Source organism: Thermobia domestica, chromosome 11 (assembly GCF_964235325.1).
Source record: "Thermobia domestica chromosome 11, izTheDome1.hap1.1, whole genome shotgun sequence".
In the NCBI taxonomy this organism is placed as follows: domain Eukaryota; kingdom Metazoa; phylum Arthropoda; class Insecta; order Zygentoma; family Lepismatidae; genus Thermobia; species Thermobia domestica.
Window position 1 is genome coordinate 4,307,680 of NC_137464.1, and position 20,814 is coordinate 4,328,493.

At 34.2% G+C, this 20,814-nt stretch overlaps 1 protein-coding gene across 1 annotated transcript in view; it reads left to right on the forward strand.

The window, feature by feature from the left end:
- Rrp46 (exosome complex component Rrp46) overlaps positions 1–20,601 on the forward strand; it is a 38,392-nt gene extending 17,791 nt beyond the window's left edge. The window contains exons 3-5 of the mRNA XM_081729937.1: positions 6,542–6,663; positions 10,365–10,505; positions 20,359–20,601. Coding sequence (XP_081586063.1) covers positions 6,542–6,663; positions 10,365–10,505; positions 20,359–20,544 — 449 coding nt within the window. The 3' untranslated portion in view covers positions 20,545–20,601. The remainder of the gene's footprint in view (positions 1–6,541; positions 6,664–10,364; positions 10,506–20,358) is intronic.
- The last annotated feature ends 213 nt before the right edge of the window (positions 20,602–20,814 follow it).

Here is a 20,814-nt window from a genome sequence, read left to right on the forward strand (position 1 = left end):
AAACAATTGGAAAGGAACGAAAGCAACCGAGGAGCCTGACTTCGAAATTAATTTTAAATACCTTTAGGCCCAAGGCCGCCAAATACCATCTCCGCCATTACTGGTGAGGTATAGTGATGGCAGGGGATGTAGTTTTTCAAAGTTGACGACAGCGGTTTACCGGGACGATCCCCTACGACTGTAGGATATCGAACTAGTGCTCCGGTGGCATCAATTTTGGAATTTAAGAAGCAGGTAGACGAAACCCACCTTCTGGACTGAAAGGTTGGACTTGCATAACCTGTGGAACCCTTTGAAATGGTAATATCTTTTCCTTGTTTTTCTTGTTCAGTCATGGAGTTCTTCAAGATTACTATGTTTAGTTAAATCGAAAAGCGTTACGCGTCTTCAAGCTCATCGTCATCGTCCACTCATATACATATAATTGCATGCCATAAGCATGTATGATCGAAGTATTAAATCTTATTTATTTGATATGTGAACCTGAAAAATTTGTATGTTGATATGGTGAAACTTTACTTTGGACGCACTTCTCCATAGTAATGTACTTTGAGATTTTTGAATGTTTAGGTTAGGTAGGGTTAGTTTAAACACATTGCTATATTATGTCCCATAATGGTGTTTTGTTTTGTGAAATATTTGCTGTAGGTTAGGTGAGGTCAAAATTTTAAGTGTGTGAACAATAATATTTATGTCGGTTAGGTTAGGAAATTTAATTTTGTCCGTGCTTTCGAATCTAATATGTGCCTGTAGGTTAGGTTAGATCTGGATTTAAAGATAAACGTGTATTCCATAATACTTTGGTTAGGTTAGGAAATTTAATTTTTGTCCGTGCTTTCAAATCTAATATGTGCCTTTTGTTTTGTCGTGTGATATATTTTGTTTTTGCCGGGGTGAACTTTACTTTGAACGCACTTGTGATAACTTGACGGTTTATGTTAGAATGTTAAATGCTCCGTAACGTATGTCATTGGTAAATGTTAATGATGATGAAATTTCTTTGAGATTGTCTTCACATATATATATATACCACTGTGTCCTTTTAAAATACATTTGTGTAGGTTAGGGAAAAGTATATCGTACTTGTAGAGCCGGTAACAATTGTACTTTGAACGTGTTTTCCATATTCTGCCGTGTGTCCCTGTGTTTTCCATATTCTGCCGTGTGTCCCTTTGATATTATTTTGTAATATATTTTGTATATGCGCTTTCCATATTTTATCGTGTGCTCTTTGATATTGTTTTGTAATACATCTCTACATGCGCAATACGTGTGAAATCGGGAAAATTTGTACTTTGAACGTGTTTTATTATTCAGTTATGTGCCCTTTCATAGTGTCTCGTAATATATTCGTAATTTAAAATTCTCTTTCATATGTCGTGTCACATTGTTTTGCACCGTATATTTAGTCTTGTAGGTTAGGGAAAATTAAAAAGAAAATAACGTGTGTTCTTTGATGTTGATATCGGGCTGTGCTAATCCGGTAAAACTTTATTTTGTACATACTTCCGGATTTAATATCATTATTTCTAAAATTACCATTTCGTGCGATGTTTTTTTTTTTTTTTTTTTTTTTTTCAGTAGGTAGATGTTTACTTTGAACGTGCCATGATTATAGTTACGTGCCTACTTACTAAACATATATTTTGCCTCATCGAAAACTAATAACGTTGGAATATGTCTCAACTTGCTTCGCCCAATTAGAATATGATTTTTTTTATGCGTATCCATCCCTCTTCGAGCTTAACTAGTTATGAACAGAAACAATAATAAGTTAAAGTGGTAATAGTTTGAAAGGCGTTCTAATATTTGTACCTGTCGAATAGATGTGATTTTTTTTTTCTTCTCTTTCCTTTCACTCGCTATACATTTGTAAATATTTCATTTTTCCATTGATAGCAGTGCCTTTCACGTTATATGTATTATGAGAATGATGGCCTACGGCTAATGTAAAGTAATGATGCTACTTATTTACTGTAAGTTAAAAGAATGTCGTTGTAGTAGCAATGATATGGCCTACGTCTATATTTCATTTGATAAACGACAGGGATATCATAAAGAACGAACGCCCAATTAAGATGTTTTTTTTATAAATACATAAGTAGAGAGGATGGATCGCCAATTTTGTTTTAGTATTAAGAATTTCCTATATGTATCAACGTTGAGAATCATGTTTGATAATCTGAATATGTTAAACCACTATGATAACATAATTTCATAAAATGTTGATAAAATATCTTTGAGATACCACGATGGAGGCAAATGTTTAATGACAAATTCTTTCTCTTTGAATATGTTATAATGTAATTGTTAACGAATGGCACGAATAAACTAGTCATGAAAATTTAACTCTATGATTTCGAATATAATCTATAAACTTGAACTTATACAGTTCTAATTGCTCATTTTTTTTTCTTTTCTTTCTTAGTAATATACTAATTAAGCTGAACAATGTTGACTTTTCATTCTTGGTTGGCCACAAAACAAGAATTTGGAAATCTTCTGATGATAGATAAGAACTTTATTGTTTTGTCTTCCTTCTCTTTTGCTAAAGCTAACGCAACCTGGACATTAAGTCTAATATAACCTTGATATATATTTTTTTTCAATACCCTGAGATGGTGTTGTTATAAAGTGATATTCTTACCATTGAAACGGTGATTTCCATTTTGTGTTAGCTCTGCCCGCTGATCTACAGGTTAGCGCGGGCGCCTTGGTGCACGGGATCTATTCTTGGTAGGACACCCTTAAAACTAGAACATATTACAGTGGTTGGGACTCCACCTTAAACGGTAGACCAATCTCGATGCTGGAAAAGGATGCTAAAATGCAACCAAACAATCCATTTTGTTTTTCACGAAACGCATCTCGTATGTAACATAGAAACATCTTCAGTATTTTATACTTTTCAAGTTGAACAACAGTAGCAGTGGATACTTAACTGAACGAATATAACCTTAATACGCACAGGAAACTTTTCACAATTATTTTTCCATTAACGCTGTAGTTATTTCAATATTATAAGCTATAAAGGGTCTTGGTTTACAAGCAAAACTGATGGCCGCCATTGTAACAGTTCGAAAGTAACGATCACTTCCCCAGTGAATAATAGTTCAGCAGAGTCCTTTGTTTTTCTCATGGTAGACAATTTGTTTTTAAGCTTGTTTCATAGAGAAAACAGCATGCCAATCAATTAGTGTTCTTTTTCCAGGTACCCCTCGCACATACTTTTCCCATCGGATATGATAAATCTATTGTTGCAATTTGTAATTCATTATTATTATATACTTACTAAAATACCAAAATGAGCTACATCGTGTATATATTGTTGCGGTCTTTTGGGACCTACGAGGACTTAACACAAGAACCGCTCGTGTGCGAGAAAATTTCGTTTTTACCTAGCTTTAACCAAAAGACATGTACAGAAGGAAGTATTTGAAGGAAAGTGTGGGACTTACAACAAATATACAGTGTGTTCTGAGAATAAACTGACAGTTACCTGTACTTTCACGTGGGAGCTAAGTTAACCCTTGCTGTTGACTCAGATCAGTTTGAACTTTCTCCAGTTGCTTTACGATTCCTGAGAGATTCTGAAGCGAAGTTGTGGTTGTGAGGTGTTACCAGAGTGTCTCTCGGTCACGAAAGTCATGAAAAGGTCACGAAATCACAAAACGGTCATGGAAGTTTAGCTTTTGGGTCACGATTTTTTAAACATCTACAAATGTAAGTATAGACTGGAAAATTTTGTTTTATAAAACGTCAAAATTTACCACCAAAAATGTTTATGGTCGGGCTTAGACGCTACTAAATCGGAAGCAAAGCACGCTTCTATCGCATGGATGAAAATTCGGCTCAATTCGCACCCAAATTTGCTCTTGAAAATGTTACTAAATTTTATGGTTTGGGAAAGAAAAGGTCAGGAAATTTCATTTTTTAATTTTAGTAGACACCCTGGTTACGAAAATGGTCCGCAAGACTGTATCATCAAGTTCTGTGTAAATCTTGGCAAATCCATTAGTGTGACGTATGAAAAGTTACAAAAGATTCGCATCCAGGGCCCAAGTCCATTTTAGAAGGCGGAGAAAAAATTCAAAATCAAATTGATGCTCATTTGCTTTTTTGATACTCAAGGGATCACCCACAAGAAATTTGTGTCACCAGACAATCTGTCAATCAAACTTTTATTCAAGAAATCCTTGAAAAACTCGGGAAGAGCGGGCATTTTACGAACTTGGATGCTGCAATACGACAACGCATCATATTTCACGGCAGTCTTGATCGATTAATTTTTGGCAGAAAAAAAAAACATTCCTGTGGTTCCTCAACTCCCTATTCACCGGATCTCAGTCCCTATGACTCATTTCTCTTACTCAAAAACCACTTGAAAGGCTCTATTTCGGTACTTTGGAAGAGAGGAACCGACAAGCTGAAAGATACTCCAGCAGAAACCTTCCAGCACTGCTACGAAGAATGGAAACAACGCCTCCTTCGCTGTGTAACTACCGAAGGGGACTTCATTTGTAAAAAATAATAAAAATTGATCGTAAACAGAAAATCAGTGGCATTATTTTCTAACACAACTCGTATTTTCTGAATTGCGCTTTCCGCTTAATAATGAGGAAAATAAACTTGGTGTTAAGCGTAAAAGAGCAGATATTGTTTTCTGTGATTAATCGTGGAATTTTATTATGCTACAATATTTCACATTGCCTTTTCTAATTTATAATATTATACACGTTCTTCATTAAGCCATGCAGAACATTCTAATTTGTTTTGCTCTTCATTTCAAATGCTTCCATAAATAGACGCTTTCTTGTTGGAGAGTCCTATTCAGAATGTGATTGAAGGCTAACAATATTAATGATATTCCATAAAATCAAAATTTATAGTCTCGAGTGGCTATTAACACAAACTAGGGAATAGTAAATTACTAAGGATAAAATTGAATAATTTATTCTATCGAAATGTTGATAATTCCATTATTTTAATTTGTACATCATTTACTTATTTCTTTACATAATAAATAGCACACTTATTAAGGATACAGCAGGGTACCAACAATCGAGTATTGCGTTATGTAATCTAAATTTTACGTGTTATATATGATAAATAACTAAAAAATATTATTATTATTATTATTTCATTGCTCCAACTGCTGTAGGAAAACGTGTGGCTGATAAGAAAACATTTTGAATGGTTTATTTTTTGTTTTATAGATCTTCATCCATAACTTGTTTCGGGTTTAGAGACGAATCGTTATTTAGAGTGAAAAGAATGGAGCAGGAGAATATGTATATTTTTTGTTTTCCTATTTAGGACACTTTTACAAAATACTATCTGGCTGTCGTGAACTAATTTATTCCAGTAAATTTAGGATTTTGTTCGTCAATCTTACTCAGTCGTGAATATAAATATACTCCATTTTTAGTTTTCGCTTTCAAAGTAGGTTCATCTTATTTTTTAAATACAATAAAAGTGGTAAAATAGATTAAAGTAGGCAAAATGTCAACATGCACGTTTTAGACAAGACAGAACTGGGCTTTTTGCGTCTAATTGCTTATGAAATATACACTACATTTGTTTTACTAGGTCTGCAGTTGATTCATCACATAGAAATGGGAGGGGGATAAACGAAATATTATTAGCAACTGCATAATATGTGATAGTGCTACAGTGTTGAAACTGAAGAGAGAAAACTCATGCTATAACGAAATGATTATATTATTATTATTATTACTTCGGCTAAAATTTATGGCTAAGCGGTTAGTGTACGCACCTTTGGGGTGGGAGACCCGGGTTCAATTCCTGGCGGGAGGTCCACGTCTCATAGTCTCGCTGCTGAAAAGAGACGCTAAACTGAATATAAAGTCAAAATCAAATACTTTGGCTAAATAAAAAAGTACCCGATGTTGAGTTCATCCTCCAGATACTACGCGTAGCTTCTGAAATATACAATGTATTTGCAAAGAACAACAAAATATTTTTGGCAAAATCCTCACGTAGAAACGTGGGGAAAAATATAGTTTAAATATTTGTGTACGAATGCGTCACTTGGGAGCTGTAGCGCGCCGAAAATTAGTAAGAGGTATAACCCGAGAATGAAAGTTCAGGAGCCTATTTTCAATTAGTCTCAAAAGATGTGAAACAGGGACGCTGACAGAAGTATAAAAGTACATTTATGAAGTCTTCTGGGACAGATCAGAAACTGGAAACATTCCATATTAACTGGAATATTAATAGAATGTACGTTTAAAATAATTGCTATGTTCTTTTACCCGATTTTCATAAAATATTTTGTTCTCATTTGACAATTCTTCATATCTTCCGCGGGTATAACTCCCAAATAATCTATTCGGGGATGCGAATCCTTTGTTTATCAAAAGAAGCGAGTAAAGCATAAAAATGTGTTATATGTAATAAATAAATAGTAACAAAAATAAACAAAACAAAAATATAAAAAAGGTAATAATTTTAAAACTCAATTTTATCTTGAAGGTAATAAGTGATTAAAAGTGATTATTTGTCATGTATCGTTTTGCAGGTGTTGCTGATAAAATGAGAGAATCGTTAATTCGAAATACATGTGAAACAGCACTTTTAGCGGCCCTTCATCCTAGAACGTCAATATCCGTTATTTTGCAGGAAATGCAAGACTGTGGTGGAGTAAGTAGTTCCATAGGCATAGTGTGCGGTACGTAAAGAGTGGATCTTCTATATGTTGAAGGCTACGTCCTCGAAATTATAAACATATGTTGGACCATTGAATGAATTAGCTTCCTTTATGTCTTATATAAAGCCACTGTATTCACACCATGAACTATAGCAGTATATTAGTCAGATATACCTGCGTTTCTAGGCATTAAAATAATTCTTATGTTACGTTTTAAAACGTGTATAAAGGAGGTCGTTCGCGTGTCCTCTTCATTTTGTGATTTTCGGATTGTTTATGTTGTGAACTTCTTTCTTTTCTTTCTTCTGTGGGAGAATTCTTCACAGTTACTTTTTTTTTTTTTTTTTAAATGATGGTTAACATTTTCAGCACTGCACTCTCTCTCTCTCTCTCTCTCTCTCTCTCTCTCTCGTTCTCGCTCTAAAGACAGAAAAATTTATCATTATGTTTGTAGCTTATGAGTGAAGTAGCTGAAGTGATAGAGCGTTGGCTTCGCATTCTGGTGGTCGTGAGTTAGATTCCCGCTGGCGACTATCCTGACGGGTTTTCCAGGGCTTTCCTCAGTCCTACCAGGCAAATGCCGGGATGGTACCTACTAAACAGGCCGTGGCCGATATCTTCCCAAATCCTTTCTGTTGTTATGTATCCAGTATAAAATAGTCTCTGAGCGATGATTGTTAAATAAATAAAATAAGGTTTAACAACCAGTGTGAAAATTCCATAACAGACAGATGATGATGATAAGGGGTTATTGAAACTGGTAATTATAATACGACTGCTTAAGTGGAGTTCAGGGTTGATATTTCATTAATGAATATGAATCGATTAGATCATTTAGCTATAATGATTACATAATTTCTGGAGCGTAGGAAACATAAACAGTCTTTAAAAGAAATTTATAGAGAAGCGTTATTGGGAATATTCTTATATCAAAATGCTGTCTTGTTATATATATATATATATTAAAAAAAAGTAACAACCTCCCATATTTGTTGGAAACTCGTGTATTCTGAATCATAATTCGAATTAAATCAAAAATGGATTTTCTTTAACCACTTGAGACCTTTATTTAGGGTCCAAGTTTTACAGTTTCGTACGCAAGATTGTCAAAATATCGCCTTCTAAATCAAATGTCCAAGATTTTTTTAAACAATGTTATGTATGGGAATAACTTAAAAGAAATATAAAGGCTTTTTCGAAGCATGTTTGAGAGTTAAAAGAGAAAATATCAATACAATTATCGAATTCTTTGAAAACAAAAGAAAATCCGTAGTTATTCTTCATAGATAGAACCCCACCTCATGTTAATTTGTAGGTTCTCGTCTTCATAGGTTGGCTGCTACAAAGGGACGTTCAACTAAAAATCATCATAATGAATGATGGTATGAAATCATAAAGAGGAGTAGAAACAGAAATACAGTGAAACCTGTCTATGTTGGCCACCATCGGTTCCATCGAAAAGTGGCCAACTTAGACAGGTGGCCAACTTACAGAAAATAAGTGTGATTTTGGTATTTTTAGAATAGGATTTCTAGTATTACTTGATTGTAAAATTTTAATAAGCAGTGGCACGACAGCTACTTATAAACGTATATAGAGTAGTCATAAAAATATACAGCACTAGAAAATATTAGTATAGCATGCAAGAGCGCCGATTTCTCTGTAAATTTGGGGGGGGGGGGGAATTCAGATGCAGAATGTATATATATGAAGATTTTAAGACAAATTGCACTCAAATTATACCAAATATTGTATACTCATGAATAAAATAGGGGCCACATGAGCTTTGGGGGTCCGGGCCCCATTGGTCCCCCCAGGATCGGCGCTCTTGATAGTATGTCTAATATATATGCATACTATCCTGAAAATTAGTCTGGTACATTGGATTATTCGGATTGAAAACACAATAACACAAACAACCATGAAATAGAAGTGCATGTACGCAGTTTATTGAAATTGATATTATAGCACACTGAGTTATTCAGATTGAAAACAAGAAAAACTAAGTTATAAATTGAGAAATTCATATGGAATTTATATGACTTCTTTTAAGCTGTTACTGAATGGTGGTTCATTCTAGACATATTTGCTTTATTCCTTTTGTCAGATATGCACATTCTAATAAGCTAGAAATGTTTCCCTCGGAACAAAAGATGTTTTGAGAAAATCTTGAGCGAATTCATATCTCAAAACCTCCGCTACCTTTTGACATGCAGTCAGGTGCCAATAAATGACAATTGAGCTTTAACCTTGAGAATTTTCCGGAATTACTAAAGCTTCCCACTGATGAAAAGAGACGAGCTAATGGTTTTACCAAAACAGACAGGATAAACAAATAGGCTACGTACAACCATTTCCTGAATTCCTGTACGTGCTTTTTCTTATTCACATCTTCCTTCACCACCCTTTTATGAGGGTAGTGTTCTGGCCATTGACCTTCAAGAACAAATCGTGCGAATCTATGCTTTTTTGTGTCCAGTCACAAATACAGAACATCTGCCTCTCATATGGGAATTCGAAAGAGTTAAGAAAAATAACAAAACTGTATTTTTCGTGGCCAAGATACGCAGGTAAATTTATCATTATCATCATAGGGTAAACATTGCTTCAGTGTGGCCAACTTCCAAGATAGACAGGTGGCCAACTTATAGAGTACTAAGTAACGAATGTCCTATGGGAAAATGCAGGTTCAAGACGAACTAGGCCAAGATAAGCAGGTGGCCAAGTTGACAGGTTTCACTGTATCGATATTGCTATTTGCCGCTCATTTTAACATCTTTATAAAAGTAAGGAAGTCGAATCATAAAATAAGGCAGAAATAAAAGTAGTATCACACACATATCGTTGGTGAAGGGGCGAAGTGGCGTATCTTGATTTTTGTAATTTTAGTGGAGACCGATTTAAAATGTTCAACGTAATACCGTACTACACATTTCAAGATATGTCATTTTCTAAACGTTTATACCTCCGTTAATATAAGGAATTTCAGTATGAAATTATTTGTAGTTGATAGAGCAGGTTAAGTAAGGATGGATGGTGATCGCATTTCAATTACGCCATTTCGCCTCTTCACTGACCAATAATAATAATAATAATAATAATAATAATAATAATAATAATAATAATAATAATAATAATAGTATGTCATCAAAGTCTCTTTGGTAAATCAAATTTAAATTTTAAACTTAGTGTAGTAATAATATAGGGTAAATTTCTGAAATAAATATTCGAGTATGTCGGTCCAAAGCAATGGCAACCATGAATTTGAAATTGGGGGAGAAAAGAAGATGAAGGAATGATGTAAAAGTTAGTATATATTTACAAATCATTTTGTTTAGCTACGGAAAAGTGGGCTAAGAAGGTGAAAGAACTTCGAACATAAGTGAAATCAAAGTATTTGTGTAATTTGCAGCTAACTCATGAAAACTAAACACCATTCTATAGACCATGAAGAATTTACTGCAGTAAAGTATCGAAACTTATGTCCACAACAAAGCGTTGGACTGCTAATTGAGAAAGTAAATGGTATTTTTATATCTATTTTAAGGGGTATATATTTAATTGTTCACACAAATGTGGTGATAAGCACTGCAATGCTAATGCGAATTGTTTCCCACTGTTTAATTTCATTGTAATGTGTTTGATATTGATGAATCGTAAAGGTAATGAGAAATATAATATTCCTTATTTTCAGCTGCTGGCATGTGCAGTTAACGCTTCGTGCGCCGCTCTAATAGATTCTGGCATTTCCATGAAGTTCCTGGTGGCTGGTGTCAGCTGTGTTGTGGATGATGATGATAATATTATTCTCGATCCAGACAATAAGCAATCTAAGGTTTGTTACTTCTGAGCTTTAATATAACTGATCGTTTGATCGATTGATTAACAATCTAAATTTCAATCATTTCAAGAATTAGCCATTTGTAGCAAGTACAAATCTGGGATGTAAATCCTAATAATACAGTAGAGCGTCGATTATCCGAACGTCGGTCAACCGAACGACCGCTTAACCGAACTGTGTACTCGCTCGCACCTGTTACTCTCCCACCCTACCGTCCATCATCCCCCTCACTCCCAAACCAAGTTTCCCACAGTAGTCGCCGCACTGAGCCACCGCTGGCGGAACATTGCTTCTAATGGGGCCTTCATAAGGCGCTGCTGACCGGCCAAGCCGCCAGTCGCTGTGTTTCAACAATCAGCACACTTCTGTCGGTTTGGCACTGGCTGTAGAAGTACAGTCCAGTACAGTGCAGTACAGTACAGTACAGTTCGATTATCCGAACAAACCAGTTTTCCGAACACCCATGTCCCCCAATTACTTCGGATAATCGACGCTCTACTGTATTAAGATTTCATTTCAATCATAGATCCAGCGTGACGTCACTGGTATGGAAATTACCAGTTTATAAATGTCTTGAGTTTAAACATTGCTTTTATTTCCTAATCCGATTTGAGAACGTACCATTTGTCCAAGATGAAACGAAGAAAATAGGAAATTGGATTTTTGAACTTTAAATTAAACTTAATTAAATTTATTAAAAAAAATGCATGAAATGAATGGTAACACACTTGTTAATGGACGCTATGGGATATAGACCTGTAATTAAACAACAACAGATAATCTTTGTATCTAATGGAGTCTTGATAAGTAACGTTCCTTCTGCTGCTATTTTTCCTTCCCGGCTTCAAATATTAGAACACAGAATGTTCCGAAAACACTTAATTAGTATTCTGTGTAAATCCTCACTCATTTTTACTTCCAGACACCTGTTTTTTAAAGTTGAAATTTTAATGGAATATAGAAAACTATAAAAGTATACCACACATCAAGAGTATGAAACTATTTGGAAATGTTAGAAGAAATATATTCTTTCATCACAACGACGTATTTACGGCTTTTAAAGATCAGACAATCATCAACACACCTAAAGTACCTTATGAAACCAAATTTTAAGTGTGTCCGTGTCAAATTGTCAAGGGGCAGAAAGGGAGTTTACTCGACCATCGCGCAGTTTTTAAATCTATTTACCAAAGTTTACTTTATTAACGACGTGCTGAGAAAGATTATCAGATTTTTTTTTCATCTGCTTCCATCTTGGATTTAGACTCATTTCTCTCCACTGCCTCGCGTGAAAATAAGGGTTTGTAGTGGTGTAGAAAACAGGCTGCTCCACGGCTACTACGAAAGATAGAAAGTTGCGGTCTGTACTGGCTTTAAGATTAAGCAGAAATTCTGGTCTTCAATAAAGTATACATAAATGCAGGATAACGCTTTGTTAAAAATGATGTTCAAGACATCCAATGCAGTCATCAAAATAAAAATTTGCCAATTTCGAAGGGCTCTTAAATCGAAAGTATCCGCAAAAATTTTATCTTGAAATTTGAAAATTTTGATTTTTTCTCCCAAAAAATTAGTATGAAGGACTTTCAACTTTAGTTACATTTCACCATTTCTGATTATCCTTCTAGCCATAGACTGGGGTTTCCGCACAAGAACTATGGCTAGAAGGATAATCAGAAATGGTGAAATGTAACTAAAGTTGAAAGTCCTTCATACTAATTTTTTTGGGGAAAAAATCAAAATTTTCAAATTTCAAGATAAATTTTTTTTTCTAAAGGAACAGCAGGAAGAAATATAAAATTCTGGCCCTGGATACTCTACTAGTTCTGAAAAGAAACTGGTTTCATTCACCTGGTTCGCAGTGATGCATAATTTACACACTCAAAATCCTTATGTAGGGCACTACGTTAAAAAATTAAAAGCCCCTTATATCTGCATTTTATACCATGAATAATTTGGTAAACAATCTTTAGGTGTGTCTCATAATTGTAAAAGAACAGTAACAAGATACAGTGCACAAGAGTTGCTATTTGAAAGTACGTTATTGAATGAAATAGTCAACATGTTTGAAACAAACAGTTCTCGCGATGAACATTTTCTGGAATTTATCGTAACACACTTTACGTTATAGATTATTTTTTTTTAGAGTTTCTTAATAACTTTAGTGAAACTTCTGTGCTTTTCTTATCTGTAACAGTGTACGTTCTGCCAGTAGCTGTAGAAAACTGACATGGTGCTAGAACATCAACACATGGGGGTGGTATTTAATTTCACCCAGTAAAGCTGATGGATGGTTCAGCTGGTTTGAGAAAACATCACTATCAATTCCCTTATCAACATACCACATTTCACTGTAACCACAAACAATATAGTTGTTCAGAGCTATTTGATAACACACTTCATTGTCTATGATCCCTTAATTTTGAACTGAATATGATTTGCATTAAATGATGTTTTACTTCTGAGGTGAGTAGATCAGTCCTTTGGGATGTAGGAGCGGTGATCCCTTGTCCTTCAAATCTCTGATCCGTTGGAGTGGTTGTTGAGATGTTCCTATTCTTTCTTGATATCATTTGCAGTTTCAGAAAGTTAATTCCTTTAATATTCAATCACACAAAAGTCAAATATGTCTTGAGGAGTAACGATTTTCCCTCGGATGGTCGCTGTAGGCTTGCTTTTGTAGTCTCCGATTCTATCACACGGCCCCTAACCATGACTTGTGGTAACGAAATGCCACTCGGCATCTACACCAGGCATCTTTGTGCTTACACAAGTTAGCAAATTTTTAAAATGTTTATATTATGCTGCTGATTCATCTTAAAAACAATAGATCTTTAAATTTCGTATTACTTCCTAGATAAATCGAATCTAATTTTGGAATGCATAAATCGTGGTTGTATCGTATTGCAGGCAGCCACAATACGAAAATTTTGTTTGATGATTTTGTTTTCCGTTCCAGTTCTAAAATAAACATATAACCGCTTTGCGGATGTGCCCTACCAACGAGCACTTTCAGGAGACGTGAACTTACCTGGTTAAGACATCAAAGAACATTTCCAAAAACTGATTACAGAACTTTTCGCGGATCGTCCTTCGGTCTCAACAACAAGATGAGCAGTAAGCACTGAGAGGTTCGGATGTATCGTCTCGAAATCCTCACGGACGTTCAGATGATCGCTCAAATCACAGCACACAAGAATATCATTCACACATGCAACGAAAACAGATTAAACACACGCATTTTTTTTTCACTATTCATGGGTGTGAGAAAACGAGATGTGATTTAAACACCTGCGAGATAACTTTCGTTTTCCTTTTTTTCCACTGAAACCGCAGAAAGCGTTCATAGGGCTATTTAAATTCTTACTTTTTAAATGCTTTTCAATTCGTTTTAAATGTTTTAAGTGTTCCGATTCGATTACTTTATATTGTATAATGTAAAGTAAATACACAATAACTATTCATAGAAATATTAACTTCAAAAATTATCATGAAACATTTAAATAAAAGTCAGTAAAAAATTCTCCTTTTAGAATATACTTTCATATGTATTTAGAATATTAAAACATGAATGAATATGTAAATAGCGAAAAAATGTAAAAGATATCAATTTACGACAATGTAAAAATTATTAAAAAGGTAAAATGAATCAAAATATAGATATTATCGATTGGCAATATACAAACAAAAATAAGGTTTCCACCAGTATGTTCCTTTTTTCTCTCTCTCGAATAAAGTTAGTGCTTTGTGTTGTTTAGAGAAAAAGAACAAAAAATAGCTTTTCTAAAAAAAAAAAAAAAAGAAAAAAAAAAGAAAACTTAAGTGTCAAAGCTGACATCCATAGTGATTCCAGCAAACAAACATGTATCTGTATACAAGAAATTTTGATCTCGTTAACATGTATCAAAGGAAACCTGATATACCATAAGGTCAAATCAATATCTGTTTACCACGTGAAAGATGGAGACTTGATTCAATAATGCTCGGGACAAACGTAATTTTATTAACGTATAGTTATTGTTATTAGCGTAAGTCTAGAATAATATTGGTTATTTGCTTTCTAAATACGTAGATATTGTAGGGTTACCACAACGTGTGGATATTATCTGTAAAAGATTCATTAACGAAACGGTGAAAACTATACAACGTGGATCCGAATTTTCTAAATCATGAAGTTGGCTCATTTAATCCAAACGTTCCTGAAAATAAAAGGTCATTACGTCATGTACTGACCAAAACTATAGGTGGGGAAATGTGCACTACACGTACACACAAAATGCCATCGTCTCATCCGATGCAAAACTAGAAACGAAAAGACGCCTGCAACCATAGGCACTTAGAAAATGTTTCTATACATAACTGACATATAAACACTTTAATCTTGACAAATTTCATCTTTAATCTTTTGAAAAAATAGTTCGTGTTCTTCAAGCCATTGTTACCGTTTTCCTTTTTGGAGAAGCTGAAAAAGAGGTTGCATTTTTTCTGAGAAATGAGGAATAAAATTTCGAGACCAATTAGAGACACCAGTTACAGATTGTAAAGATTTAATATTGGTGGGCCTAAGCAATTTACGAACCGCTTCAGTGTTTTTCGGATCCTTCTTGATGCTTTCGGGAGTAATCAATAAACCTGAAAAAGATATTGAATTACTAGATTTTCAATGTTAAGGGTAAGGTTGTGCTCTCTAGATTTTTCAAAGATTTGTCTCAACAGTGCGAGGTGTTCTTCGAAGGTATCTGTAAAACAAGCCAAGTCATCGATGTATTGAAAGATCTTAGCATGTAACTCTTGTCCCAATACTTTTTGAAGCATGCTGTTCAATACACTGCTACCATTCTTGTAGCCAAAACACGTGACTCGATATTGGTAATGCTGGCCTTCGAAATTGAATGCTGTATATTCCTGGGACTGAGGATTAAGCAATGCTTGATAATTACTAACAAGATCTAATGAGCTAAGAAAATGTTTACGCTTTACTCTTAGTAACAAGTCTTGTATACCTAGACAATTATTTCCACGAACAGAAAATTACACTTCACATTTTAGGACGTTATAGCCCTTTAGATTTGTATGTAGCTTCTCACAGTGAAAAAACATTTGAGGTAAATGTATGAGTGAACGATGAAAGACTTTTGTTCTAGTTTGTGAGGAAAAAAAATTGAATTATCAGCAATTCCCACCGAAGAAAAGAAATGAAGTGTAAATTGAAGAATGACTTTTGTCTTTCCAAAATATACAGAGCTTCCACAAAAATTACTTATATAACCTGGTGACGGTTGTAAATACAAAAGGGTAACTTGCGTATTCACCCAAATTGTTTTCAGAAACTGACTGATGACTGGAGCTTTAAAGCATTTGGCAGCATTTATTATCTTATTGCTAATCTGAAAATCAAACGGACTTAACAATATGACTAAGTGACAAAATTTGATCTAGAAGAAATTTGCATTTCTCTAGTGATAGCTTTAGTCCTACATGTCTTTACCTCACATGAACATTCTGTAGAATATCAACCATGTGATTTTTGATCATTTGTATAAAAAAATATGTTGTCATTACAAAAACTTAGATGTTCAGGACATTGCTAAAGTATCTGACATAATTCATGTGTATATCGCAGGGACTGATAAATACCTTGAGGAAGACAGCGCATGCTGTAACTTCCTAAGCGAAGGCTGTACGAAGCGTTTGTAATTAGTCTTTGATGATAGGCTGATTTTACATCACAGACAGAAGTGTTTTCCTGTAGTCGATAGTATGTTATGTATCGGCAGTAATAAAACAATATGGAACGCAGCATGTTTATTCAAGAGTCAAGCATCTATTTTAGGCCTATTAATATTTTCAATTTTCTGTTCTAATAACTTTTATTTGATGTAATGGTTTCCATGCTGAGGGATTGGATATGGTGGTTTTTAATTCTATGTGATGTTCATACTTTCTAACCTTCCTTACGGAACTTTTCTTCCAATCAAATATATAGTGAACTTATAGCAAAGATCCGAACTTGTTTTTCTCCTTTTCACCTGTTACTAGCTGACTCATAAAAATCCTCAGTTTCCTCTTCTTTGGATCTATAGTGCGTCCAGTAAGAGAACGTCTCTGACAGCTCGCAGTGACATTGCCACTACTCGTATGTCAAGGTTTTTTTCGATGCAATTGTAGTGGCAATTTAATTAATGGTATAAGAAGAGTGATCGTGGTTGGTAACACTGGTATCAAAGTAGGGGCTGCAATGTCCCACCGCATGTGGTAAGAAACGTCAGAGACCATCTCTTGTTGGCCGTGCTATAGGTGTCTACTCTTCCTTCCTTTTCTTTCTCCAATATTTTTTTTGTACGGAGAGAATGACCTTATTTTGTACATTTTCATTTATTACACTGGAACGTGACTGAATGAGTATGGTATGTGTATGAAGTAGTTTCTTTGGTCAGCTTTTCTTATCGTTCTGTGATGTTAGAGCCTCCGAGTCGAATAACGTTTCCACTGTCTCTTTTTACATTCCGTCAGGGAAGGAGGGAAAGAGTGAGAGCAAAAAGGAAATGTTTTACTTGCTTTATTCAGTGAGGATTCACATCAATTTTTACTCTTGTCTCAAACCCACTTTCCCAGCTTTACTTTTCTTTCTGGAGCATGCACGACCTTTTTGCTCTCTAAGGAAGACACTGTCACTAATTGTAGTGTGGTTTGGGGGTTTTTCAGGTGAAAAGGGTAGAGGAAGTTTATATTTCTTACCACAAAATGTGACGGTGAATGTTCTTCAGGACCATTTAGTGGATATGCTCCATATTCACGACTGTGATTTTTTAATGCATGATAGCACTCAGAATTGTTTGGGAACAGCCCCCATCTAAATCCAATTGAAAATTGTTGGCATCGTATGAAGGTATTCTTTGAACAGAAGAAGCTTCACAACCTACAGACCCTTCATACAGAATTGAAGGAAATGTATATTAACATGGACTTAAATTATTTTCGAAGACTTAGGGATTCCATGCCTAAGCGCATTCAAATTGTTCTCAAAAGTAAAGGTAACATGACTCAGTACTAATGTATGCATTTTCTATGTGATACGTTAATAATAGGTTTTCTACCAAGATAAGAAACGAAAAGTTTTGGATACCTTAACTAGAATTGAGAAAAATATGTTTATCTCAATATACAGATAAAATTAAGTATTTGACGTTCTTATATAATTATATTAGACAGCCAATAAATGAATCACTAAAATTGTATAATTTTGAGTACAAGGTGAGAATATTAGGTAATAAAAGTTCTTACCTAAGGAAGAAAATAAAAAAAAAAATAATTTTTTTTAGTGTATCTGACGAAGCAGTTACCGAAGTTGTAGCACAAGTTAAATTAGAATTATTGAATTTAGTACCTTACCAAAGTTTTTAGTTATTTGCTATATAAATTTTTGTACCGCAGAAATTTTAATGTGTAATTTTGCGCCTGATCTACCACGTTCCTGTATAGAGGATAATAAATTATGGTGTATTAAATTATGCAACTGTTTATTACGTACGCTTAAACTAATATTTGTACAGTAAAACCATATTTTAAAATTATGTGCAAGGAAACGACTAAAAAATAGTAAATTTAGAAACTGTAGAAATAATTTTCAGTTTCGTTTTAAAAAAAAAAGCATGAAATCAAGATCTATAAGGGAAGTTAGTGGATGATAGGGCCGCGGTGGCTCAGTGGTAGGACGTGAGGCTTTGTGATAGACAAACCCCGTGAGCGTGGGTTTCGTCATTTCATCATTCCGTTCATTATCATAATCACAATCTTCCTTAGCGTCGATGCATAATCCTGGAACATTAAACTAAATAAATAAATAAATGGATAACCGATAATGACTGAAAGTGGAAGGTAGAACTTGAGGAATGGAAGCTCTATCATCTTTGTCGTAGTGAGTATATTAGGTACTCTAATAGTATTATAGGAAATGTGGACAAGCTTAAATTTTATTTCGACAAAATTACACACACACACACTCATATATACACATATACCCATTAGCATTCTTAGATTTTGCTTTCTGCGTAGGAGTTTGCGGAACAACGTTCAATGTGCATTGCAGTTTATAATTTTTGTATAGCAATGGAAATGGAAATTATTTTTCTTTCTTTTGCTGTTTTATGTGAGCATAAAATAATAAAAATAAGCAAATACGTGTAATAACGAAAAACAAAATGGAAGAAAATAATAATTTTTTTACAGTACTAACTTTGTTACTTTATACATTGCCTAAGATGGGGCTTGGTTGTGGTTGTACCCACTTGGAGCGTTTTATTAAATGTAAACCCATAAAGCCGTCACGAAACAGGGAATTGGTATTATGCAGCCCACGAAGCATACATCAACCTATATTTTTTGACATCAAAATAACTTAATTTCACATATGCGTTAACCCATTAGTGCCCAGAATTTCCCACTGGTATTTTGAAAAGTTTTTTCGCCTATTTGGTCTTACTAGTACTCTAAAATATATATTAGAATATTTTTGAAAAATATTTATGTTTTTTTCTTGTTTTTTTTAGCCCGGCAACTTAAGTTCCCAACAGGCAACATATTCAAAAAAAGGAAACATTCTGAAAAGTTACAATTTTCAAGGAGAAAATACACTGGAAAATCATAACTATCAAAATCAAATCAATCTTTCCTTTACAGACCCTCAATCCTGTCTTCTGAAGTCTTTCAAATCAATCCGGTTGCGTCTTTCTCTTCTAAACACATTGTACCCAAAAAACAGTGCTAATCCCGCATCAATATATTATACAAAGAAAATCCAACAATTCTATAACGAAACAGACCCCAAAGTTACTTTACGGTTACAACTAGCAATGCTAATCCATGAGTTTTTGCGCTATGACGAAAAATTGCCATGGCAACTTAAGTTGCCAAGGGGCAGTAATGGGTTAATTTCATTACTCATTTTGTAGCCAAATGATGCTGAAATTAAGTTCTATTTTCACTCTTAAAAGTTATTGACCGAATACTATTTATTTTTCGGTATTTCAGTGAAAAAGGAGAGGACACAGCAGAATACTGTTTCTGGGTTAATTCTACGAAATAGCTATGCAGATGTGCCATTTAGGAACTTTCTATCTCAGAGCATAAAACAGCGATATATAAGAAATAGTTCCGTATTTTCGTTATCTAATTTTCGAAAAGTAAGCTCAGGCCTTGCATTTAGAGTGTCCATTGAAGTGTTTGAGTTCTGTATGCTGAAAATATTGAAGTTCACATGTTCTGCGTTCATTCTTCAGTAATATGGTGTATACTCCATAAGAAGTTGGTATATTTTAATGCAAACCTGAGAGCCACCGAAGGAGGGGAACATATTCAAAGTGTAAGATTTATTACAACTATGAGATCAAAAGAAAACCAGTTTATCATGAAGGAAAGACTATCAACTATTATGTTGTTTTTTTGTTAAAAAAATAAAAATAAAGCCCAGTTCGGTAATGAATTACATTTTATGATACAATATTTCGTTTGCATCGCACTTATTTTATTTTAAGTGGGAAGCTGGGATGTGATACCACTTAAAGAAAGGCTGATATATAAAATTGAGAGGAATTTGAACTTGAGTGATTTTTTTTGGGGGGAGGGGGGATATTTTCTGTTTTTTGTTATTAAATATTATTTTTGAATTCTGTTGCATTTAGAGCATCTATGAGTTTACACTGAGTATTGAATGAACACTGTAACCTTTATTTAATGTTGTACATTCGAAAATTCAAAGTTGTATTGTAATGGATTTTCCTTCTTTTTATTAGGAATTAGAAAGTAGTAATGCAATGATGAGTTGAAATTATTAATAATCTATTTGCAGGAAGGAAAGGCTACCATGATGTTTGTTTTTGATAGCATTGACAAGAACATTGTGGCATCTCACACGACCGGAAGTTTTACAGAAGGCCAGTACCAGAAGGGACTGTTATTGTGTCGTGCTGCAAGTGATACAGTTTTTAACTTTTATAGAGACCTTGTTTATAGATACGCAGTTTCTTTTGTGTGAAAAATAAGTGAGTGTAAATATTAAATGTTATAATAAATTTTTTCGTTCTATTGATCATTCCAAAGTGTTATGTATTAAGCACCAGTGCAATACTTAAAAGATCAGAGAGAATATTTTTCATGTTTTTCTTGATGGTGACTACGGAGATAACCCTGGTGTAGGAAATCTAAGAAAGTCTTAAACATATTCCTTTAACCTCTGAAGACCATACATGAAAATATTGTTCTGAAAAACAAAATTGGCGTATATCTAAGACGGTACTTACAGAAT